The following is a 26,089-nucleotide window of genomic DNA, read 5'->3' on the forward strand; positions in this document are numbered from 1 at the left end:
AAAAAATAAGTTTATGTGTGAATCTTGAATGTATGCGAACGGTTACATGTATTATAATCCACACAACTAAGGAATACACACTAGAAGTCATATAAGAATACAAGCTGTTATATGAATTATAACCCACAATATACAGTATATACAATATTTACCCCTTATGTGGCTAAGAGTTCTATGCAATGAACTGCACTAGAGCAGGGCTTTTCAACCTGTGGTACGCGTACCACCAGTGGTACTTTGCTGTTGGCCAGGTGGTACACGACAGGTTTGCCTGCCACTTGTCCTGGTCCTGTCTCCACAAAGTTCGCTCCCCTTCACTTGCTCCTTACTGTGCTGCCCTGAATACTTCAGACCTCAGATCAGCCAGGCGAACGGTGCACATTGATGGTGCATGTACTTCAAATACAAGTGAGCAGTTATGTCACTTCCTGTATTTGAAGTATATGTGCTGTCACTGTGCACAGTTCCCCTGGCTGTTTCTTCACTGCTGCCGGGCTACCGCTGATCTGAGTGTATCTCGGATCAGCGGTAAGCTGACAGCTGTACCTGTAAGAAAAGCTGTAAGTGTACCTGTAAAAAAACAAAAAATACGTGGTGTTATAAACTGTTCTGGAGGTTATTCACCTCTGGAGGTGAAAGCTTCTGGATCCGAAAGAGGCTTCCACCTTCCTCCTCAGTAGAAGGAATCCAGTGCTAGGACCCCCCCTCCCCCCAAAGATCTCCTTGTCAGAGCTTGTAGGCATTCTCGCAAATGCACAGTAACAGCTCTTTGCTCGGGCTCTGGCAGAAGCAACTGAGCCAGATCGGGCACACTGGTGGTACTTGAAAATTTTCAGGGGATAGAAGTGGTACAATTAGTGAGAAGGTTGAAAAGCCCTGCACTAGAGGATAACTGAGGCAATGAAGATTGTTAGAATGGGGAGAGCAGGTATGTATAGGAAGCAGTCCTCATGCCCACAGCTCCTCCCGTTCACCTCTGTCCCCCTCCATTCTCGCATAAGAGCCATTGTCGTCAGTGTAATTTATCATGCTCCCATAGCCGGGAGCGCTCTGCACCTGCACACTACATCACGACTCGTATTGCGCATGTGCAGAGAGCATCTGGTCACGGGAGCGCACTCAATGACGCGGACGACCCTGAAGCAGCTTCTGATGGCTCTTACAAGAGAATGGAGGTCCCCAGAAGTGAACGGTGGGAGCCATGGGCATGGGGACTGCTCTCTTTACATGCCTGCTCCCCCATTCTAACAATCTTATTTGCCTCGGTTATGCTTTAAGCATATAATGCTTATCTGCTCTACTCATTGTGTGGTCAGACTTTACGCATGTTATTCTGTGTAACACAGTTTATTGCATACACCCCTAAATCCCTTACTTGCCAGCACAGGTACCCACATCTGTATACCTTGGCTGCCATCACAGGTGCCTCTATTAGCATGCTCATGTCTGTTGTGTGATCCAGGTCTCAGCCTTATTGGAAAGAACTTTACTTCATCCTTCACCCATATGAGTACTAATCCAGACTTCTTGTGGCAGGAGACACTGGTTAACCTGGCAGGATTACTGGTCAGCCTGGCAATCGTTCCCCTGGTGTCGGAGAATCTGTGGTGAGTAGAACTGATCGCTTCTCCTTCTCTCAGGGTTTTATTACTGAAGAGAGCCAGTGGAGGCTCTCCTGCGTATATCATGGTGTAGCCAGAGTAAGGGCTGGTTCACACTAGGGGCGATTGCGCTGCACTTGCTGATTGGCAGAGTGCTAGTGCAGTGTCACCCTCTGAGAGTGTTCCCACAAGAGTTTCGATTTTTAGAAACCTAAATCTCACCCTCTGAGAGTGTTCCCACAAGAGTTTCGATTTTTAGAAACCTAAATCTCACCCTCTGAGAGTGTTCCCACAAGAGTTTCGATTTTTAGAAACCTAAATCTTACTGACCATGCAGTTATTTCCCATTCTCTGAACAGGTCTTTTCTGGGAGACATAACTAAACAGGGCATAACAGACAGATTCTGTCAGATTTTACAACATTTATTATGCAGATATTAATCGTTTAAGTGCCTCACTGAAGGTGTCTGTTGTCTTTAAATCAAGGACGATGGAACAACATTGTATATTGATGATAAATGGTGTCGATAACCCTCTCCCTTGTTTCTGGATGGACGAATAATAAAATGTGTACAGTTGAAGCTCTCTGTCTTCCTAGATATTTCATGACCTACATTCTAGGTTCTCAACATATGGTATCTGTACACCTAGGCGTACTTGGGTTAGGGTCAGTGAGGGTTGGGATTAGAAAAAATAGTTAAATAATATATAAATATGCTTGAATAAGTATTTTAGTTCATTTGAAGCCTAAACTAATGTTTGGAAAGCATTTATATGCATATTTGGAGTACTCCTGCCATATGTATATGTGTCAAGGGGCATGTGAGATGATTCTGTTCACTATCGAGGGTGCTTGGCAAACTCCATCTTTCATAAAGGGCTACATACTGTAATAATGTTGAGAAACACTGATTTAGATCATTGAGAATATATACAGATATGTCCGTGTACAGAAATACTGTTACCATTTTCGTTGAATTTAATTCCACTGCCATGGAACTCTATGGTCATCCAATTTTCACCGTCTTGTTTCTTTTCAGGGTTACCTACCTTCTCTTCCTCATCTTAACCTCACTCCACCTTTATTCAAACTACCGCGCTGTCCGTTCTGTCGTCATGGAGACCCTTAATCAGTCAAGGCTCAGCATAATGTTGGAGCATTATTTACGAGAAGGATGTATTCTGAGCTTGGCTGAAGCCAATAGTATGGAGCCATTGCTACCCGGTAAGTGATTAAGTGGGTTGGGGTGTCTAGGTCTCACGATGGAAGATATACACAACACATTTCAGACTGGAAAAGGGTAGGTTACATAACATAGGCCGTAAACAACACTTATGTCAGGCTAGAGGAGGGGTGGTTAAAGGACATAGGCCATACACAACACACATTTCAGGCTGGAAGAGGGAAAGTTGCAGGACATGGGCTGAAGGATGGTTGGTGGCAGGGCATTAGCTGAAGGGCTGTTGGTTGCAGGACATTGTCTGGAGGATGGTTGGTTGCAGTACATAGGCTGGAGGATGGTTTGTTGCATTATGTGGGCTGCAGGATGGTTGGTGGCAGGGCATGGGCTGGAGGACGGTTGGTAGCAGGACTTTGGCTGGAGGATGGTTGGTCGCAGGACAGGGGCTGGAGAATGGTTGGTTGCAGGACATGGGCTGGAAGACGATTGGTCACATTATATGGGCTGGAGGATGGCTAGTTGCAGGATATGGGCTGGAGGACGGCTAGTTGCAGGATATGGGCTGAATGATGGATGTTCGCAGGACATGGGCTGGAGGAGCAGTTGGTTGCAGGACATAGGCTGGAGGATGGTTTGTTGCAGGACATTGGCTGGAGGAAGGTTGGTTGCAGGACATGGGTGGTAGGATGGTTAGTTGCAGGCCATGGGCTGGAGGAAGGTTGGTTGCAGGACATGGGTGGTAGGATGGTTAGTTGCAGGCCATGGGCTGGAGGATGGTTGGTAGCAGGACATGAGTGGTAGGATGGTTAGTGGCAGGCCATGGGCTGGAGGATGGTTGGTTGCAGGACATGGGCTGGAGGATGGTTTGTTGCAGGACATTGGCTGGAGGACGGTTGGTTGCAGGACATGGGTGGTAGGATGGTTAGTTGCAGGACATGGGCTGGAGGATGGTTTGTTGCAGGACATTGGCTGGAGGGTGGTTGGTTGCAGGACATGGGTGGTAGGGCAGTTGGTTGCAGGACATGGGCTGGAGGATGGTTGGTTGCAGGACATGGGCTGGAGGATGGTTTGTTGCAGGACATGGGCTGGAAGACGGTTGGTTGCAGGACATGGGTGGTAGGATGGTTGTGGTAGACCATGGGCTGGAGGATGGTTGGTTGCAGGACATGGGCTGGAGGATGGTTTGTTGCAGGAAATTGGCTGGAGGGTGGTTGGTTGCAGGACATGGGTGGTAGGACGGTTGGTTGCAGGACATGGGCTGGAGGATCGTTGGTTGCAGGACATGGGCTGGAGGATGGTTGGTTGCAGGACATTGGATGGGAGACGGTTGGTTGCAGGACATGGGTGGTAGGATGGTTAGTGGCAGGCCATGGGCTGGAGGATGGTTGGTTGCAGAACATGGGCTGGAGGATGGTTGGTTGCAGGACATTGGCTGGAAGACGGTTGGTTGCAGGACATGGGTGGTAGGATGGTTAGTTGCAGGATATGGGTTGGAGGATGGTTTGTTGCAGGACATTGGCTGGAGGATGGTTGGTTGCAAGTCATGGGTGGTAGGACGGTTGGTAGCAGGAAATGGGCTGGAGGATGGTTGGTTGCAGGACATGGGCTGGAAGACGGTTGGTTGCAGGACATGGGTGTTAGGATGGTTAGTGTCAGGCCATGGGCTGGAGGATGGTTGGTTGCAAGACATGGGCTGGAGGATGGTTTGTTGCAGAACATGGGCTGGAGGATGGTTGGTTGCAGGACATGGGCTGGAAGACTGTTGGTAGCAGGACTTTGGCTGGAGGATGGTTGGTCGCAGGACAGGGGCTGGAGAATGGTTGGTAGGACATGGGCTGGAAGACGATTGGTCACATTATATGGGCTGGAGGATGGCTAGTTGTAGGATATGGGCTGGAGGACGGCTAGTTGCAGGATATGGGCTGAATGATGGATGTTCGCAGGAAATGGGCTGGAGGAAGGTTGGTCGCAGGACACTGGCTGGAGAACGGTTGGTTGCAGGACATGGGCTGGAGGAAGGTTGGTTGCAGGACATGGGTGGTAGGATGGTTAGTTGCAGGCCATGGGCTGGAGGATGGTTGGTAGCAGGACATGAGTAGTAGGATGGTTAGTGGCAAGCCATGGGCTGGAGGATGGTTGGTTGCAGGACATGGGCTGGAGGATGGTTTGTTGCAGGACATTGGCTGGAGGACGGTTGGTTGCAGGACATGGGTGGTAGGACGGTTAGTTGCAGGACATGGGCTGGAGGATGGTTTGTTGCAGGACATTGGCTGGAGGGTGGTTGGTTGCAGGACATGGGTGGTAGGACAGTTGGTTGCAGGACATGGGCTGGAGGATGGTTTGTTGCAGGACATGGGCTGGAGGATGGTTTGTTGCAGGACATGGGCTGGAGGATGGTTGGTTGCAGGACATGGGCTGGAGGACTGTTGGTAGCAGGACTTTGGCTGGAGGATGGTTGGTCGCAGGACAGGGGCTGGAGAATGGTTGGTAGGACATGGGCTGGAAGACGATTGGTCACATTATATGGGCTGGAGGATGGCTAGTTGCAGGATATGGGCTGGAAGACTGTTGGTTGCAGGACATGGGTGGTAGGATGGTTAGTGGCAGGCCATGGGCTGGAGGATAGTTGGTTGCAGGACGTGGGCTGGAGGATGGTTTGTTGCAGGACATTGGCTGGAGGTTGGTTGGTTGCAGGACATGGGTGGTAGGACGGTTGGTTGCAGGACATGGGCTGGAGGATGGTTGGTTGCAGGACATGGGCTGGAGGATGGTTGGTTGCAGGACATGGGCTGGAGGATGGTTGGTTGCAGGACATGGGCTGGAAGACGGTTGGTTGCAGGACATGGGTGGTAGGATGGTTAGTGGCAGGCCATGGGCTGGAGGATGGTTGGTTGCAGGACATGGGCAGGAGGATGGTTTGTTGCACGACATTGGCTGGAGGGTGGTTGGTTGCAGGACATGGGTGGTAGGACGGTTGGTTGCAGGACATGCACTGGAGGATGGTTGGTTGCAGGACATGGGCTGGAGGATGGTTGGTTGCAGGACATGGGCTGGAAGACGGTTGGTTGCAGGACATGTGTGGTAGGATGGTTAGTGGCAGGCCATGGGCTGGAGGATGGTTGGTTGCAGGACATGGGCTGGAGGATGGTTTGTTGCAGGACATTGGCTGGAGGACGGTTGGTTGCAGGACATGGGTGGTAGGATGGTTTGTTGCAGGACGTGGGCTGGAGGATCGTTTGTTGCAGGACATTGGCTGGAGGATGGTTGGTTGCAAGTCATGGGTGGTAGGACGGTCTGTTGCAGGACATGGGCTGGAGGATAATTGGTTGCAGGACATGGGCTGGAAGACGGTTGGTTGCAGGACATGGGTGGTAGGATGGTTAGTGTCAGGCAATGGGCTGGAGGATGGTTGGTTGCAGGACATGGGCTGGAGGATGGTTGGTCGCAGGACACTGACTGAAGAATCGTTGGTTGCAGGACATGGGCTGGAGGATGGTTTGTTGCAGGACATTGGCTGGAGGAAGGTTGGTTGCAGGACATGGGTGGTAGAATGGTTAGTTGCAGGTCATGGGCTGGAGGAAGGTTGGTTGCAGGACATGGGTGGTAGGATGGTTAGTTGCAGGCCATGGGCTGGAGGATGGTTGGTAGCAGGACATGAGTGGTAGGATGGTTAGTGGCAGGCCATGGGCTGGAGGATGGTTGGTTGCAGGACATAGGCTGGAGGATGGTTTGTTGCAGGACATTGGCTGGAGGACGGTTGGTTGCAGGACATGGGTGGTAGGATGGTTAGTTGCAGGACATGGGCTGGAGGATGGTTGGTTGCAGGACATGGGCTGGAGGATGGTTTGTTGCAGGACATGGGCTGGAAGATGGTTGGTTGCAGGACATGGGTGGTAGGATGGTTAGTGGCAGGCCATGGGCTGGAGGATGGTTGGTTGCAGGACATGGGCTGGAGGATGGTTTGTTGCAGGACATTGGCTGGAGGGTGGTTAGTTGCAGGACATGGGTGGTAGGACGGTTGGTTGCAGGACATGGGCTGGAGGATGGTTGGTTGCAGGACATGGGCTGGAGGATGGTTGGTTGCAGGACATGGGCTGGAGGATGGTTGGTTGCAGGACATGGGCCGGAAGACGGTTGGTTGCAGGACATGGGTGGTAGGATGGTTAGTGGCAGGCCATGGGCTGGAGGATGGTTTGTTGCAGGACATTGGCTGGAGGACGGTTGGTTGCAGGACATGGGTGGTAGGATGGTTAGTTGCAGGACATGGGCTGGAGGATGGTTTGTTGCAGGACATTGGCTGGAGGATGGTTTGTTGCAGGACATTGGCTGGAGGACGGTTGGTTGCAGGACATGGGTGGTAGGATGGTTAGTTGCAGGACATGGGCCTCAGGATGGTTTGTTGCAGGACATTAGCTGGAGGGTAGTTGGTTGCAGGACATGGGTTGTAGGACAGTTGGTTGCAGGACATGGGCTGGAGGATGGTTGGTTGCAGGACATGGGCTGGAGGATGGTTTGTTGCAGGTCATGGGCTGGAAGACGGTTGGTTGCAGGACATGGGTGGTAGGATGGTTAGTTTGCATACCATGGGCTGGAGGATGGTTGGTTGCAGGACATGGGCTGGAGGATGGTTTGTTGCAGGACATTGGCTGGAGGGTGGTTGGTTGCAGGACGTGGGTGGTAGGACGGTTGGTTGCAGGACATGGGCTGGAGGATGGTTGGTTGCAGGACATGGGTGGTAGGATGGTTGGTTGCAGGACATGGGCTGGAGGATGATTGGTTGCAGGACATGGGCTGGAAGACGGTTGGTTGCAGGACATGGGTGGTAGGATGGTTCGTGGCAGGCCATGGGCTGGAGGATGGTTGGCTGCAGAACATGGGGTGGAGGATGGTTGGTTGCAGGACATTGGCTGGAAGACGGTTGGTTGCAGGACATGGGTGGTAGGATGGTTAGTTGCAGGATATGGGTTGGAGGATGGTTTTTTGCAGGACATTGGCTGGAAGACGGTTGGTTGCAGGACATGGGTGGTAGGATGGTTAGTTGCAGGATATGGGTTGGAGGATGGTTTGTTGCAGGACATTGGCTGGAGGATGGTTGGTAGCAAGTCATGGGTGGTAGGACGGTTGGTTGCAGGACATGGGCTGGAGGATGGTTGGTTGCAGGACATGGGCTGGAAGACGGTTGGTTGCAGGACATGGGTGGTAGGATGGTTAGTGTCAGGCCATGGGCTGGAGGATGGTTGGTTGCAGGACATGGGCTGGAGGATGGTTGGTTGCAGGACATGGGCTGGAGGATGGTTGGTTGCAGGACATGGGCTGGAGGACTGTTGGTAGCAGGACTTTGGCTGGAGGATGGTTGGTCGCAGGACAGGGGCTGGAGAATGGTTGGTAGGACATGGGCTGGAAGACGATTGGTCACATTATATGGGCTGGAGGATGGCTAGTTGTAGGATATGGGCTGGAGGACGGCTAGTTGCAGGATATGGGCTGAATGATGGATGTTCGCAGGACATGGGCTGGAGGAAGGTTGGTCGCAGGACACTGGCTGGAGAACGGTTGGTTGCAGGACATGGGCTGGAGGATGGTTTGTTGCAGGACATTGGCTAGAGGAAGGTTGGTTGCAGGACATGGGTGGTAGGATGGTTAGTTGCAGGCCATGGGCTGGAGGAAGGTTGGTTGCAGGACATGGGTGGTAGGATGGTTAGTTGCAGGCCATGGGCTGGAGGATGGTTGGTAGCAGGACATGGGCTGCAGGATGGTTTGTTGCAGGACATTGGCTGGAGGGCGGTTGGTTGCAGGACATGGGTGGTAGGACGGTTAGTTGCAGGACATGGGCTGGAGGATTGTTTGTTGCAGGACATTGGCTGGAGGGTGGTTGGTTGCAGGACATGGGTGGTAGGACAGTTGGTTGCAGGACATGGGCTGGAGGATGGTTTGTTGCAGGACATGGGCTGGAGGATGGTTTGTTGCAGGACATGGGCTGGAGGATGGTTTGTTGCAGGACATGGGCTGGAGGATGGTTTGTTGCAGGACATGGGCTGGAGGATGGTTGGTTGCAGGACATGGGCTGGAGGACTGTTGGTAGCAGGACTTTGGCTGGAGGATGGTTGGTCGCAGGACAGGGGCTGGAGAATGGTTGGTAGGACATGGGCTGGAAGACGATTGGTCACATTATATGTGCTGGAGGATGGCTAGTTGCAGGATATGGGCTGGAAGACGGTTGGTTGCAGGACATGGGTGGTAGGATGGTTAGTGGCAGGCCATGGGCTGGAGGATGGTTGGTTGCAGGACATGGGCTGGAGGATGGTTTGTTGCAGGACATTGGCTGGAGGACGGTTGGTTGCAGGACATGGGTGGTAGGATGGTTAGTTGCAGGACATGGGCTGGAGGATGGTTTGTTGCAGGACATTGGCTGGAGGGTGGTTGGTTGCAGGACATGGGTGGTAGGACGGTTGGTTGCAGGACATGGGCTGGAGGATGGTTGGTTGCAGGACATGGGCTGGAGGATGGTTGGTTGCAGGACATGAGTGGTAGGATGGTTAGTGGCAGGCCATGGGCTGGAGGATGGTTGGTTGCAGGACATGGGTGGTAGGATGGTTAGTGGCAGGCCATGGGCTGGAGGATGGTTGGTTGCAGGACATTGGCTGGAGGGTGGTTAGTTGCAGGACATGGGTGGTAGGACGGTTGGTTGCAGGACATGGGCTGGAGGATGGTTGGTTGCAGGACATGGGCTGGAGGATGGTTGGTTGCAGGACATGGGCCGGAAGACGGTTGGTTGCAGGACATGGGTGGTAGGATGGTTAGTGGCAGGCCATGGGCTGGAGGATGGTTTGTTGCAGGACATTGGCTGGAGGACGGTTGGTTGCAGGACATGGGTGGTAGGATGGTTAGTTGCAGGACATGGGCTGGAGGATGGTTTGTTGCAGGACATTGGCTGGAGGATGGTTTGTTGCAGGACATTGGCTGGAGGACGGTTGGTTGCAGGACATGGGTGGTAGGATGGTTAGTTGCAGGACATGGGCCTCAGGATGGTTTGTTGCAGGACATTAGCTGGAGGGTAGTTGGTTGCAGGACATGGGTGGTAGGACAGTTGGTTGCAGGACATGGGCTGGAGGATGGTTGGTTGCAGGACATGGGCTGGAGGATGGTTTGTTGCAGGTCATGGGCTGGAAGACGGTTGGTTGCAGGACATGGGTGGTAGGATGGTTAGTTTGCATACCATGGGCTGGAGGATGGTTGGTTGCAGGACATGGGCTGGAGGATGGTTTGTTGCAGGACATTGGCTGGAGGGTGGTTGGTTGCAGGACGTGGGTGGTAGGACGGTTGGTTGCAGGACATGGGCTGGAGGATGGTTGGTTGCAGGACATGGGTGGTAGGACGGTTGGTTGCAGGACATGGGCTGGAGGATGATTGGTTGCAGGACATGGGCTGGAAGACGGTTGGTTGCAGGACATGGGTGGTAGGATGGTTCGTGGCAGGCCATGGGCTGGAGGATGGTTGGCTGCAGAACATGGGGTGGAGGATGGTTGGTTGCAGGACATTGGCTGGAAGACGGTTGGTTGCAGGACATGGGTGGTAGGATGGTTAGTTGCAGGATATGGGTTGGAGGATGGTTTTTTGCAGGACATTGGCTGGAAGACGGTTGGTTGCAGGACATGGGTGGTAGGATGGTTAGTTGCAGGATATGGGTTGGAGGATGGTTTGTTGCAGGACATTGGCTGGAGGATGGTTGGTAGCAAGTCATGGGTGGTAGGACGGTTGGTTGCAGGACATGGGCTGGAGGATGGTTGGTTGCAGGACATGGGCTGGAAGACGGTTGGTTGCAGGACATGGGTGGTAGGATGGTTAGTGTCAGGCCATGGGCTGGAGGATGGTTGGTTGCAGGACATGGGCTGGAGGATGGTTGGTTGCAGGACATGGGCTGGAGGATGGTTGGTTGCAGGACATGGGCTGGAGGACTGTTGGTAGCAGGACTTTGGCTGGAGGATGGTTGGTCGCAGGACAGGGGCTGGAGAATGGTTGGTAGGACATGGGCTGGAAGACGATTGGTCACATTATATGGGCTGGAGGATGGCTAGTTGTAGGATATGGGCTGGAGGACGGCTAGTTGCAGGATATGGGCTGAATGATGGATGTTCGCAGGACATGGGCTGGAGGAAGGTTGGTCGCAGGACACTGGCTGGAGAACGGTTGGTTGCAGGACATGGGCTGGAGGATGGTTTGTTGCAGGACATTGGCTAGAGGAAGGTTGGTTGCAGGACATGGGTGGTAGGATGGTTAGTTGCAGGCCATGGGCTGGAGGAAGGTTGGTTGCAGGACATGGGTGGTAGGATGGTTAGTTGCAGGCCATGGGCTGGAGGATGGTTGGTAGCAGGACATGGGCTGCAGGATGGTTTGTTGCAGGACATTGGCTGGAGGGCGGTTGGTTGCAGGACATGGGTGGTAGGACGGTTAGTTGCAGGACATGGGCTGGAGGATTGTTTGTTGCAGGACATTGGCTGGAGGGTGGTTGGTTGCAGGACATGGGTGGTAGGACAGTTGGTTGCAGGACATGGGCTGGAGGATGGTTTGTTGCAGGACATGGGCTGGAGGATGGTTTGTTGCAGGACATGGGCTGGAGGATGGTTTGTTGCAGGACATGGGCTGGAGGATGGTTTGTTGCAGGACATGGGCTGGAGGATGGTTGGTTGCAGGACATGGGCTGGAGGATGGTTGGTTGCAGGACATGGGCTGGAGGACTGTTGGTAGCAGGACTTTGGCTGGAGGATGGTTGGTCGCAGGACAGGGGCTGGAGAATGGTTGGTAGGACATGGGCTGGAAGACGATTGGTCACATTATATGTGCTGGAGGATGGCTAGTTGCAGGATATGGGCTGGAAGACGGTTGGTTGCAGGACATGGGTGGTAGGATGGTTAGTGGCAGGCCATGGGCTGGAGGATGGTTGGTTGCAGGACATGGGCTGGAGGATGGTTTGTTGCAGGACATTGGCTGGAGGACGGTTGGTTGCAGGACATGGGTGGTAGGATGGTTAGTTGCAGGACATGGGCTGGAGGATGGTTTGTTGCAGGACATTGGCTGGAGGGTGGTTGGTTGCAGGACATGGGTGGTAGGACGGTTGGTTGCAGGACATGGGCTGGAGGATGGTTGGTTGCAGGACATGGGCTGGAGGATGGTTGGTTGCAGGACATGGGCTGGAGGATGGTTGGTTGCAGGACATGGGCTGGAAGATGGTTGGTTGCAGGACATGAGTGGTAGGATGGTTAGTGGCAGGCCATGGGCTGGAGGATGGTTGGTTGCAGGACATGGGCTGGAGGATGGTTTGTTGCAGGACATTGGCTGGAGGACGGTTGGTTGCAGGACATGGGTGGTAGGATGGTTTGTTGCAGGACATGGGCTGGAGGATGGTTTGTTGCAGGACATGGGCTGGAAGACTGTTGGTTGCAGGACATGGGTGGTAGGATGGTTAGTGTCAGGCCATGGGCTGGAGGATGGTTGGTTGCAGGACATGGGCTGGAGGATGGTTGGTCGCAGGACACTGGCTGGAGAACGGTTGGTTGCAGGACATGGGCTGGAGGATGGTTTGTTGCAGGACATTGGCTGGAGGAAGGTTGGTTGCAGGACATGGGTGGTAGGATGGTTAGTTGCAGGCCATGGGCTGGAGGAAGGTTGGTTGCAGGACATGGGCTGGAGGATGGTTAGTTGCAGGCCATGGGCTGGAGGATGGTTGGTAGCAGGACATGAGTGGTAGGATGGTTAGTGGCAGGCCATGGGCTGGAGGATGGTTGGTTGCAGGACATAGGCTGGAGGATGGTTTGTTGCAGGACATTGGCTGGAGGACGGTTGGTTGCAGGACATGGGTGGTAGGATGGTTAGTTGCAGGACATGGGCTCTAGGATGGTTGGTTGCAGGACATGGGCTGGAGGATGGTTTGTTGCAGGGCATGGGCTGGAAGACGGTTGGTTGCAGGACATGGGTGGTAGGCCATGGGCTGGAGGATGGTTGGTTGCAGGACATGGGCTGGAGGATGGTTTGTTGCAGGACATTGGCTGGAGGGTGGTTGGTTGCAGGACATGGGTGGTAGGACGGTTGGTTGCAGGACATGGGCTGGAGGATGGTTGGTTGCAGGACATGGGCTGGAGGATGGTTGGTTGCAGGACATGGGCTGGAGGATGGTTGGTTGCAGGACATGGGCTGGAGGATGGTTGGTTGCAGGACATGGGCTGGAAAACGGTTGGTTGCAGGACATGGGTGGGAGGATGGTTTGTTGCAGGACATTGGCTGGAGGATGGTTGGTTGCATGACATGGGTGGTAGGATGGTTAGTTGCAGGACATGGGCTGGAGGATGGTTTGTTGCAGGACATTGGCTGGAGGATGGTTGGTTGCAAGTCATGGGTGGTAGGACGGTTGGTTGCAGGACATGGGCTGGAGGATGGTTGGTTACAGGACATGGGCTGGAGGATGGTTGGTTGCAGGACATGGGTGGTAGGGTGGTTAGTGTCAGGCCATGGGCTGGAGGATGGTTGGTTGCAGGACATGGGCTGGAGGATGGTTGGTTGCAGGACATGGGCTGGAGGATGGTTGGTAGCAGGACTTGAGTGGTAGGATGGTTAGTGGCAGGCCATGGGCTGGAGGATGGTTGGTTGCAGAACATGGGCTGGAGGATGGTTTGTTGCAGGACATTGGCTGGAGGACAGTTGGTTGCAGGACATGGGTGGTAGGATGGTTAGTTGCAGGCCATGGGCTGGAGGCCGGTTGGTTGCAGGACACAGACTGGATACAACATGAATGTCAATGTGGTATGTCTTTCCTCTGCAGGCCTAGGTTCTCAAGTTCCAGTGAGTCTCGGAGTGCCACTCAGTACACTTATCTCAAGGTACAGGTAATCCTCACCTTTTGTACACTCTGTAAAAATACACAACCGTGTTCTCACCTCTATCCATGTCTTGTAGCGGTTTTCAGCTGGAACTGTTGAAGAAAGGGAACCATTCTCCTTATTTGCTGGGCTGGAGAACTGATACCGGTAAAGTTTTCTATTTCCTATATCCCCTGCAGCCATTAGAGATGGCCAATGAGAAGCTAATAATTCTGCCTTGCTTGACATCTTAATGCAGATTGTATGCAGCATGCAAATTAGCCAATCAGATGCATTCAGCTTGGAACTGAGCAAGTGACTGCATGCAATTTGCAATAAAGCGGTTTAAAACCCCGACAAAATATTCAATAAAAACATGTTTTCCTACTTATATGCCATACGGTTATCATATTTGCATTTGTGCATAAGTATTCGTATTCATTTAGAAATTATAGGCTCCCAAAAGTACAGTTTTTTGCTTTGTGAGCTGACTTTGTATTTTATTAATAACTGGTTTTATTCATTATGTATTGAAGGCAGACATGCCTTGACTCTGTCTGTGTTGAGCTGCTTCTCCACAGTCAGAGAATGTGTCACATTCCTCACTTGATACAATTAAGTAAACACAAGATAACATAATCTACAACTTCCAATGTGTCCACATTTCACTGCACTGAACTTTCAAGCTCTGTGTAACCCTTCGAATGCTGGTCTAGTAAAAAAAAATAAAAAAATTGGTGGTTACATATGATATGCTGTAAATAATGTTTTAGAGCAAAGATGAAATGCTGGGTAGAGATGTGGCGAACGGTTCCCTAACCGTTCGCCAGCGAACATCTCTAAATCCATGGGCCTCTTACTACTTCCGGGTCGCAATGACCCGGAGTACTACGCCTGCGCTGCCCGGCGGAGCGCGTCCTAGATCGCGCTTCCGTTGCCGGGCACTCTCTGCGCATGTGCGTGACGTCATGAGTGACGTCACGCTCATGCGCAGAGAGTGCCCGGCAACAGGAGCGCGATCTAGGACGCACTCCGCCGGGCAGCGCAGGTGTACTACTCCGGGTCATTGCGACCCGGAAGTAGTAAGAGGCCCAGAGAGGTTCGCCAGGCGAACTGTTCGGCCCAACACTAATGCTGGGTTATATTCCGCTTTGAAGGGGAACTTCAGCCTAATCAAACATACTGTCATTAAGTTACATTAGTTATGTTAATTAAAATAAATAGGGCAAAGGTTTGTGATTTCATGGGGGCAGCCATCTTTTTCATTGGGGCAGCCATCTTTTTGGTTGAAAGGAGGTGACAGGGAGCGTGAGACACAGTTCCAACTGTCCTGTGTCCTGATCACCCCTCCCTGCTGCGCGCACTAAGCTTCAAATCTCAAAATCAAAATAAAAAAAACAAATTTGTGCCAAAATGGCAGAAGGAGAACAACAATATCAGAAATCCCATCATGCTTTGCAGAGCATCAGGGAAAGCTTTCTTCTGCGCAGCTAAAAATGAGGCTTGGGTAAGAAAAACAAAGTTCTGATGCTGTGAAACTGTTAAAGAAACACCAAACCTTTTCAGTGCTGCTAAATAGATTATTAGTCTGGAGGTTCACTTTAACCTCTTGAGGACTGCAGTGTTAAACCCCCTTAGTGACCAGGCCATTTTCTGTAAAATTGACCACTGCAGCTTTAAGGCCAAGCTGCAGGGCCGCACAACACTGCACACAAGTGATTTCCCCCCCCCCCCCCCCCCCCCCTTTTCTCCGTACCAACAGAGCTTTCTGTTGGTGGGGTCTGATCGCTCCCCCAGTGTTTATTTATTTATTTTTTTTACAAATATTTTTGTTTATTTTTTTTTTTAATAAAAAAATCCTATTTCTTTAAAGACTTTCCCTCCCTCCCCCCGCCAGCCTATCACAGCGATCGGCTGTGATAGGCTTTATCCCATCACCGCCGATCGCTTCTAAGTCCCCCAGGGGGACAGCCGTGTCACACAGCTGTCCCCAGTACGGCGATGCTGCTGATCGCAGCGCTGTACTGATGTAAACACAGCGGTTTCGTCGTGCAACAGTTTCCTGAACGGCGATCGCCGCTCGGAGACTGAAGGCACTCTGCCCTTCAAGCAGGAGATGCACGCGCAGCCTGCGCACGATCTCCTGCAAACTGCTGCCCCAGGACTTAACGCCGATCGGCATTAGGCGGTCCTGGGGCTGCCGCCGCGGCCACGCCCATCGGCGTGACGCGGTCGGCAAGCAGTTAAAGGAAACTTAAAAAAAGTTAGATACTCACCTTAGTAGAAGGATGCCTCTGGATAATACTGAGGCTTCCCCCATCCCCTTTGCCTCCACCTTGCAGTTCCAGCGCTGGGACAAGGGCTTGTTGACAGGAGCGTGCCCGCCCTATGCAGGCACAACACGGCTGTGCCTGCGCAGTAGTACAGGAGTTGCTTGGGCTTGGCTTTTTTCGTGCTATTGCTCAGGCACGAGCTTGGGTAGCTTTTCCGAGATACTTAGTAACACATTATTAAAAGCAGCTTGTGGGAGGTGGTGGTGAGAAGTTATTCGGGTGAGTTAGGACTAGTTAGTTAGTTTGTGGTTAATCCATGCAAGGATCAGTTTACTAGTTGAATAATGGTTTGGTTAGGGTAGCATATGTGGCTATTAGAGATGGTTGCTTGGCATTTGGAAACAGCTGTTATTTCCCACAATGCAACAAGGCTCCCACAGTGTAATGTCATGACCTAGGTGCTGACATAGTTACATAGTTATTTTGGTTGAAAAAAGACATACGTCCATCGAGTTCAACCAGTATAAAGTACAACACCAGCTTGCTCCCTCACATATCCCTGTTGATCCAGAGGAAGGCGAAAAAAACCCTTACAAGGCATGGTCCAATTAGCCCCAAAAGGGAAAAATTCCCTTCACACCATGGGAAGGGTTTCGCCACAATATCAGCCATCATGACCATCCGCTCCCCCCCCCCCCCCCCCCCCTCTGATGAGCTATTCGAGAAAAAGGTAAAGAGTGCTCATAGGAAAGGGGGTTCGGCTACTGATTGGGATGAAGTTTAATCCTTGGTCACGGTTGCTTTTAGTACCTTGTTTCTTGAGATTGTATGATATACATGCTCCTAATATGTACTTGCTGTTCTCTTCAGGCCAGCTTGCAGTGGTGTTCCATGAACAAGCCCGCTCTGTGGACACCATCAAGGCTGTGGTCCATGCAGAGATTCTATACAGGAGGACCAAAAGCTCAGGTGGGTTTCTCTGACTAAACTTCTAACCTCTTAAGCGTCACTGCAGATTTCACTGCTCATGAAGTTCCCCCACTGTGGTCAGATTCTTGCTAGTTCCTCTCATAGTCGCTCCAGTTAATGAAACCCCATCATACAGTCTGTTAGCCTTGTCGATTCCTCACTCATGCACAACCATCCCATTTACCTCATTTGGTGAGCGGTGTACATGAGGAGATGTGGCCTCCTCTGGTAAGCTGTGCACATGACCTGTGTGGTCTCCATTGAGATTATGCAAGGACGTTTGACCCTTTTTGTAGTGAGCTAAACATGTAAGGAAGTGTGGTCACATCTGGTGAGGTGGACACGTGAATAGGTGTGGCTCACTCTAGTTAGCTATGTATTTGAGGAGGTGTGGTGTTCTCTGGTGAGGTGGGCATGTGAGTAGGTGTGGTCTACTCTAGTTGGCTGGACATGTGAGGAGATACCACATCTCCTAGTGGACTAGTGGACATCAAGCCTCCCCACATGCCCACTACACCACGTAGTGGGCATGTGGGGAGGCTTGATGTCCACTAGTGAGTGTAATGATCTGCTCAGCTGTCTGCACGGGCAGACAGTGCAGACAGCTGTTTGACCATTCTTTAGGTTTGAAGGCTACAGGTCTCTGGAAAAGAGACCTGTCTTCCCTTTGCAAGTTTCAGAGTTGCTCTGCTGCTGAGGAATTTGCATACACTTGTCATGCAAATTGCTTAGCTGTTTCCTCTGATGGCTTGCAGTATAAAAACCATTTCTTCCCAGAATTCCTTGCTGGTCATGATGGTTTGTTCCTGCTAAACTCTCCTGGAGTATCAGCCTTGCTATTGTTTGCTAAGATTATCTTACAGTAATTCCTGGGGACTGCACTAGGCATCCCTTCTAGTGCAGTCAGGTTGTATTATCTGTATTGCCTTGTTCTGTCTCTCTGTCTCGATTGTCTTGTCGCCAGCGGCGGTCAACAGGAAATCGTTCTGTCTGTCTGGGAGTGTAGGCCAGAGCTGCGGTTGCTACTGGCTGCTCCATCTGTCTGGATTGCATTAGCCCTAGTGGTAGTGGCAGTGCTTCCTTCTGTGTTCTGCCTTAGGGGTGCTAACCAGAGCAGCGGTTGCTACTGGTAGCCCCATCTCTCTGTCTTGTCTGGTACGAACGCTTGCTGTAGGCTCGGTGAGGTAACCGTTTAGCAAGCGTTCGCATTCTCTATTTCATGTTTGTGTTTCATTGGTTAGTTAGGGTGGCACGCTTATCACTGGGCACCTAACGCGCGGTGATCGTGTCTTTAATGTGTTTGCTGTTGCGAATGAGTGCGGTGTTCGCGTTTAGCTAGCGTTTGTTATTTTCTTTGATGTTCTGATTGTTGTTGCTTGCTGTGCCTTTCTTGCTACTCTCGTGCCCTGTCCTGCTCGGTCTTGTGTCACTATTGGCAATCGCTACACTTGGGATTGCGTTCCCACTTCGTTTCCGTTGTTGTGTTTTCACCGTCGCTGGGTGGCGACTAGATTGGTGGACACACATACATTCTGTCTCTGTGCTCTCTCTCTCTTTAACCCATTCGCGGTCCGTCGTTTTCACTTGAGAAATGTTCACCTCCCATTCATTAGCCTATAACTTTATCACTACTTATCACAATGAACTGATCTATATCTTGTTTTTTCCGCCACCAATTAGGCTTTCTTTGGGGGGTACATTTTGCTAAGAGCCACTTTACTGTAAATGCATTTTAACAGGAAGAAGAAGAAAAAACCGGAAAAAATCATTATTTCTCAGTTTTCAGCCATTATAGTTTTAAAATAATACATGCCTCCATAATTAAAACTCACGTATTGTATTTGCCCATATGTCCCGGTTATTACACCGTTAAAATTATGTCCCTATCACAATGTATGGTGACAATATTTTATTTGGAAATAAAGGTGCATTTTTTCCATTTTGCATCTATCACTATTTACAAGTTTAAAATAAAAAAAAATATAGAAATATTTCATCTTTACATTGATATTTAAAAAGTTTAGACCCTTAGGTAAATATTTACATGTTTTTTTTTTTATTGTAATGGTATTTTTTTTTTTTTATTTTAAACATTTTATTTGGGTATTTTTGGGAGGGTGGGATGTAAAATATAGTTTTATAATGTAATTGTGTGTTGTTTTAAATTTTTTTTACTTTTAATTGTAGTTTTACTTTTTGGCCACAAGATGGCGGCCATGAGTTTGTTTACATGACGTCACTCTAAGCGTAACACACGCTTAGAGTGACGCAGAGGGGAGGCAACAGCCAGAAAAAGCACAGCTTCCGAGAGAAGCTGTCGCTTTTTCAGCAGGGGAGAGGAATCAGTGATCGGGCACCATAGCCCGATACATTGATTCCGTGGCTACCGGATCCGTGGCTGGGAGTGCGCGTGCACACGCGCGATCGGCCACGGGACCACGCGGTAGCGCGCATGGTTCCTGGACGTAGTTTCTATGTCCAGGAACCAAAATAGGTTAAGGGCTATCTTGCCCTGCATTGCTTCAACTCGTCCAATTCCCATCTGGCATCTGTGGCCGTGCAGAGGCTGTGTTCATCTGCACTCCACAGCTCCATCTGCTGGTGGGAATTGCCCTCTACAGGTGCATCGCACCCGAGCTGGGTTCTGACAAATTACACGCTTGTTGAGGATTTCCGCAGTGTCGGCCCGCGTCCTGTGCGCTGACCACGGAAATAATTCCTCAATCGTTACAGTGAGGTGTGAATGTGAATAGGTGTGGCCTTTGCTTAGGACGGGCATGTTTCCTTTGGGGGGCAAAGGTGTATATTGAAGAACACACCCGCCTCTGCTCATTCCCTAATATGTCCAGGTTTTTATGAATAAGCACAAGAATACACACAAGGGTTTCCTGTTTTATAGTTTACTGCTTGTGCTTGTAAATTGCCATTGTTTAGGTAACACCGTTAATGACTTTAACTGTACAAGACTTTCCTGTACAGTTAGTCAGTTACAGTCACTTCCCTACCTTTCTAGGAAATCTTGTACAGTGAAGGAGACATACCCTAAAAGACTGGCAGCTGTAATTGCAGCAAAAGGTGGTTCTACAAAGTATTGACTCAGGGGGCTGAATAATTACGCACACCCCATTTTGCATTTACTTATTTGTAAAAAATGTTTGGAATCATGTATGATTGTCGTTCCACTTCTCACGTGTACACCACTTTGTATTGGTCTTTCATGTGGAATTCCAATAAAATTGATTCATGTTTGTGGCAGTAATGTGACAAAATGTGGAAAAAGTATTCAGGCCCCCTTGAAGTTTTCCACATTTTGTCATATTACTGCCACAAACATGAATCAATTTTATTGGAATTCCACATGAAAGACCAACACAAAGTGGTGTACACATGAGAAGTGGAACGAAAATCATACATGATTCCAAACATTTTTTTAAAATAAATAACTGCAAAGTGGTGTGTGCATAACTATTCGGCCCCCTTTGATCTGAATGCAGTCAGTTGCCTATAGACATTGCCTGATGAGTGCTAATGACTAAATAGAGTGCACCTGTGTGTAATCTAATGTCAGTACAAATACAGCTGCTCTGTGAGGGCCTCAGAGGTTGTCTAAGAGAATATTGGGAGCAACAACACCATGAAGTCCAAAGAACACACAAGACAGGTCAGGGATAAAGTTATTGAGACATTTAAAGCATTAAACATCCCACGGAGCACTGTTCAAGCGATTTTTCAGAAATGGAAGGAGTATGGCACAACTGTAAACCTACCAAGACAAGGCCATCCACCTAAACTCACAGGCCGAACAAGGAGAGCGCTGATCAGAAATGCAGTCAAGAGGCCCATGGTGACTCTGGACGAGCTGCAGAGATCTACAGCTCAGGTGGGGGAATCTGTCCATAGGACAACTATTAGTCATGCACTGTACAAAGTTGGCCTTTATGGAAGAGTGTCAAGAAGAAAGGCATTGTTAACAGAAAGCATAAGAAGTCCCGTTTGCAGTTTGCCACAAGCCATGTGGGGGTCACAGCAACCATGTGGAAGAAGGTGCTCTGGTCAGATGAGACCAAAATGGAACTTTTTTTTTTTTTCAAATACTTTTATTTGTACAAAGGTTTTTATACACAACAAAGAAGAAGAGAACATCGTGCCGTCATATGAATACATATATACAATCAGATAATAGTGTCATCATATAGTCATACAAGATATTGTACACATAGACTAAGGGGGGTATATACAACCTTGTGGGATGAAATCTCACTGTTAGGGCCTGTCAAGTCCAACAGGGTGCTGAAGTATCAGGAATGAGTGTCAAAATAGAGTCTGTTAGGGGCGGTAACCATTGAATGTCTTCTTATATCGCGTTGGCATATAGCAATGTTAAATTCCATATATTATAAGACAGCTCCCCTAAGCGAGATATATTCAGTGTATAGCTTTAGATAACACCTCAAGTATCTATCAACATGGCAGCACACCAGAATGAATTTATAGAAGGAAGAGAAAAGGAACAGAGCTATACCATAGCTCTGAAAGGAAGAAGACAGGAAGAGATAATGAAGAGAAGAAAGATAACGAAAGGATTGAACTCGTAGGGTCTAGTTGTGGAGCATCCGACACTGTTTCAATTTTAAGGTATATGCAGTTGTCAATTAATCAACGCTAGAGGGCTAAAGAGAAGGGCGGTCGCCACCTGAAACGCTAAAGACTACAGCAAGAGAAGTTTGAACTCCTCAGATTCTCTATAATAGTTCCAAAATCTCCACGTCTTGGCATATTGTTCAGTTCGGTTTTGAAGGGTCATTATTGTGTTTTCCATCCCACTAGTGTGGCATAGCTCCTTATCTAGTTCCTTTAAGGTAGGTATGATAGGAGTTCCCCATTTACGTACTATGAGTAGCTTAGCTGCATTTAAGATATGTTTTACTATAGAATTTTTGCAAGCCCTTAAACTCCAGTTATTGCAGTGGAGGAGGAAGAATTGTGGTGTAAAGAGGACCTCTCTGTCTGTCGTTTCCCTAATTAGGTGTTCTATTTTCCTCCAAAAGGGGACAAGCAGGGGACATTCCCATAGCAGATGTAATAGGGAACCTACTGAGGAACAGCCCCTCCAGCATTGAGGGTCTCTATTTGGAAAGATAATATGTAATTTCTGTGGAGTAAGGTACCACTGTGACAGGATCTTAAAATTGATTTCCTGTAGCTTAACCGTTATCGAGGATTTCTGGGTGAGTATGCACATCCTGGCTCTCTGAGCGTCTGAGAACGTACACCGAAGGTCTCTTTCCCATTTGTTAAAATATGAAAGTGAGCCAAGTGGCTGGCCAATCAGTAAGGAATACACTGTTGATAGAGTCTTCCGAGATGGGCCTACTGATCCACATAGTAGTTCGAAGGCAGATTTTGATCTAGAGAGACCCGGCGAGATCCCCAGCGCTCTACACAGAGAACGGAGCTGCGCCAGACCCAGCCAGTCTAGGGTGTACACTCCGGATCTATTTCTCAAGTCCTCAATTGTTAGCCAATTCCCCTGACTCCAAAGATTATCAGCAAAGATAATACCAGCCAGTTTCCAATTGCTAAAGTGGTTAGCATGACAGCCCAACTCAAATGCAGGGTTGTCAAATAGAGGTATTCTGGGGGGAGGCCATGGTGAGATGTCCTCCTTGTGCCTAGTGGCAGAGAGCACTCTGAGGGTATTATATATTAAGTGTGAGTCCGTCCAGTCACGTTGTGGGGTGGGAGAGGACCAGGGCAGCTTAGTAGGGGGGTACTTTGAAATGTGATGCTCAATATCGACCCATTGTTTAGTAGTATGATGTCTGTGCCAGTCTACTATTCTGGTAAGCACTGCTGCATAGTAGTATTTTTTAATGTCAGGTGCCGCTAGCCCACCCATTTGTTTAGGTCTATGTAGGATGAGTCTCTTGAGCCTAGGGGGTTTCCCCTTCCAAATGAATTTACCAAAAATCGTTTGAGCAGATTTCAGAAAGGAGTTAGGGACTTGTACTGGCAGGGTCTGGAATAGATATAAAAGCCTGGGCATAATGTTCATTTTTAGAATCGCAATTCTGCCCATCCAGGAAAAGTGTGGACAGTTCCATCTAGTCAGGTCTGCCTTTAGGGTCTCAAGTATGGGTGGGAAATTCATTTGAAAAACATCTTTTATGTCTGGGGTAATTTTCGTACCTAGATAATTGATATGGGTGGAGGACCATCTAAAGGGAAATTGAGTCGCCAAGTGCGATTGTAATCCCTGCGGAAGGGATATATTTAGAGCTTCACATTTATCATAGTTGACTTTGAAGAGACTTAGGTCTCCATAATTTTTAAATTCAGACAATAAGTTAGGTAAGGTAATCAAAGGGTTCGTGATGTAAAAGAGCAAGTCGTCCGCGTATGCGGCCACTTTTTGTACTTTTGGGGAAATTGTTATCCCGTTTATATCTGGGTTTTCTCTAATATGGCACAGGAGTGGTTCCAGTGACAATGCAAAAATGAGCGGGGAAAGGGGGCATCCTTGCCGGGTACCATTAGATATTTGAAAGGGGTTGGAGAGGACCCCGTTAGTCCTAACACGTGCCGATGGCCTAGAGTAGAGGGCGGATATACCACGTAACATCTTGGGGCCCAGGCCAATATGGCCGAGGACCTCGTTAATCCACGTCCAGTCTACCCGGTCGAAGGCCTTCTCTGCATCCGTAGATAGAAGCATACATGAAATATCCCTCGACCGGGCAAACTGGACCAGATCCAATGTTCGAATAGTGTTGTCACGCCCCTCTCTATCGGGAATAAATCCCACTTGGTCAAAATGGAACTTTTTGACCAAAATGCAAAACGCTATGTGTGGTGGAAAACTAACACTGCACATCACTCTGAACACACCATCCCCACTGTCAGATATGGTGGTGGCAGCATCATGCTCGGGGGATGCATCTCTTCAGCAGGGGCAGGGAAGCTGGTCAGAGTTGATGGGAAGATGGATGGAGACAAATACAGGGCAAACTTGGAAGAAAACCTCTTGGAGACTGCAAAAGACTTGAGACTGGGGCGGAGGTTCACCTTCCAGCAGGACAATGACCCTCAACATAAAGCCAGGGCAACAATGGAATGGTTTAAAGCAAAACATATCTATGTGTTAGAATGGCCCAGTCAAAGTCCAGATATAAATCCAATCGAGAATCTGTGGCAAGATCTGAAAACTGCTGTTCACAAACGCTGTCCATCTAATCTGACTGAGCTGGAGCAGTTTTGCAAAGAAGAATGGGCAAGGATTTCAGTCTCTAGATGTGCAAAGCTGGTAGAGACATACCCTAAAAGACTGGCAGCTGTAATTGCAGCAAAAAGTGGTTCTACAAAGTATTGACTCAGGGGGCTGAATAATTACGCACACCCCACTTTGCAGCTATTTATTTGTAAAAAATATTTCTAATGATGTATGATGTTCGATCCACTTCTCACATGTACACCACTTTATATTGGTCTTTCACCTGGAATTCCAATAAAATTGATGCATGTTTGCGGCAGTAATGTGACAAAATGTGGAAAACTTCAAGGGGGCAGAATACTTTTGCAACCCACTGTGTGTGTGTGTGTGTGCGTGTGTGTGTGTGTGTGTGTGTGTGTGTGTGTGTATGTATATATATATATATATATATATATATATATATATATATATATATATATATATATATATATATATATATACATCCCCGCGGCTGAACGGTCAATTAATACCCCTGAAATCCCTGGGGCAAATTCCAGGGTTCCTTCCTGGAAGAGGCAGAGCTCTGCGCAGTAGCTCTGCTTCTACCCGCCTCAATCTGCGCAGATATCCTCCGCCTCCCGCCCCTCTCAGTCTTCTTTGACTGAGAGGGGCGGGGAGAGGCGGTGATCAGCGCCGATTGATTGGACTGGAGGCAGAGCTACAGCTCAAAGATCTGCCTCCCCGGGCAGCAAAATCCACGACCTGGAAAGTCATGGAATTTTGCCCCTAGGTTTTGGGGGTATTAATTAGGCGCTCCGCCGTGGGGGTGCAGCTTTTCAGCTATGGCTTTATTGCTAAAGAGGACTGTCAAGTAAAAACAGGTTTTTTTTTGTAGGCTTCAGACTCTCTCTTTAAGGTGCACTGCTCACCCTTCAACACAGTACTTAGTTGTAGGGTTTCCCAAGAGCGATACGGCAGCATCCACTACACACCTTCTATCAATGTGTCTGGTAGTCATAATTTTATTAACAGTGTTCTATCACACACACCTTTCAGATCCTCACCGCTTCCACATTCTAGAAGAAACCCACAGACAAGTGGACCGCTTTTTCCCAGCCTTCTGCCAAGGTACTAAAATGTGTTCCTATAACATGTCTTCTGTGTCTTGCGAATATCTCACTCCTGTCATAGGTCACCTGACCCTCACATGTGCTGGCGATAGCTTGTAGGCTGAAATAATGTTCTTTGGAAACCTGTAATATGAAGCTCTGTCGTATAGCTCATAGGCCTCAATTCACTAAGCATTACTGCATTCAGTAATGCACAAAACAGCTGATTTTACTGATCACCTTGCCAAATGCCAATTCACTAAACCTATTACTGCACTGAAAAGTAACATTACCGACTAGTGAGGTAAATTACAGACTTATGCAGTAAATACCTCAAGAAATTTGAGGAAATTGCAATTCACAAAGTGTAACACATTCAGTCAATCAAGTAAAAATGTTCTGTATTTACCTCCAGCTCTACCCAGCCAGTAACTCACATTCACCATGCAGTGGTATTAACAGACGTAGCAGACAGCCAATAGGGAGTGCCACACTGCAGAGCTCCCTCTAGTGGCTGCAGCACATCTAAAGAGATGATGGGGATGCACTGCACAGAAAAAACCCCGGACTCTATGCACACCACTTACGAGAAGGCTCACAGCTCCCTGCCTGACACTCCACAGTTGATGTGAATTACCCAGCAGAGCTTAGTTAATTGAAGTGATTTTTTTGCGGTGTGTTACCAAACTTCTGCCGCATGCAGGAAACCTTAGTGACTTAGTGAAAAGAGCTTAAGATACCAAATGTGTTTTTTAAAGAGCCAAATAATTTTACCAAACTAGTGAATTGAGGCTATTATAGGTATACAGACATTTTGATACCCTAACAATCAAGTACTTTAAGTACTTGCCGATCGATCCATGGCAATTGGCGTGGACGCGGCGGAAGCCCCAGGA

The 26,089-nt window shown here is 49.2% G+C and overlaps 1 protein-coding gene across 3 annotated transcripts in view; it reads left to right on the top strand.

The window, feature by feature from the left end:
• The window catches only part of RUSF1 (RUS family member 1), a 55,881-nt gene that overhangs the window by 20,671 nt on the left and 9,121 nt on the right, over positions 1 to 26,089 (top strand). For all 3 annotated transcript variants that reach the window (XM_068244133.1, XM_068244134.1, XM_068244135.1), the window contains exons 9-14: positions 1,537 to 1,607; positions 2,642 to 2,826; positions 13,596 to 13,653; positions 13,730 to 13,800; positions 16,776 to 16,874; positions 25,141 to 25,212. In XM_068244133.1, coding sequence (XP_068100234.1) covers positions 1,537 to 1,607; positions 2,642 to 2,826; positions 13,596 to 13,653; positions 13,730 to 13,800; positions 16,776 to 16,874; positions 25,141 to 25,212 — 556 coding nt within the window. The remainder of the gene's footprint in view (positions 1 to 1,536; positions 1,608 to 2,641; positions 2,827 to 13,595; positions 13,654 to 13,729; positions 13,801 to 16,775; positions 16,875 to 25,140; positions 25,213 to 26,089) is intronic.

This window comes from Hyperolius riggenbachi, chromosome 7 (assembly GCF_040937935.1).
Source record: "Hyperolius riggenbachi isolate aHypRig1 chromosome 7, aHypRig1.pri, whole genome shotgun sequence".
Lineage (NCBI taxonomy): Eukaryota > Metazoa > Chordata > Amphibia > Anura > Hyperoliidae > Hyperolius > Hyperolius riggenbachi.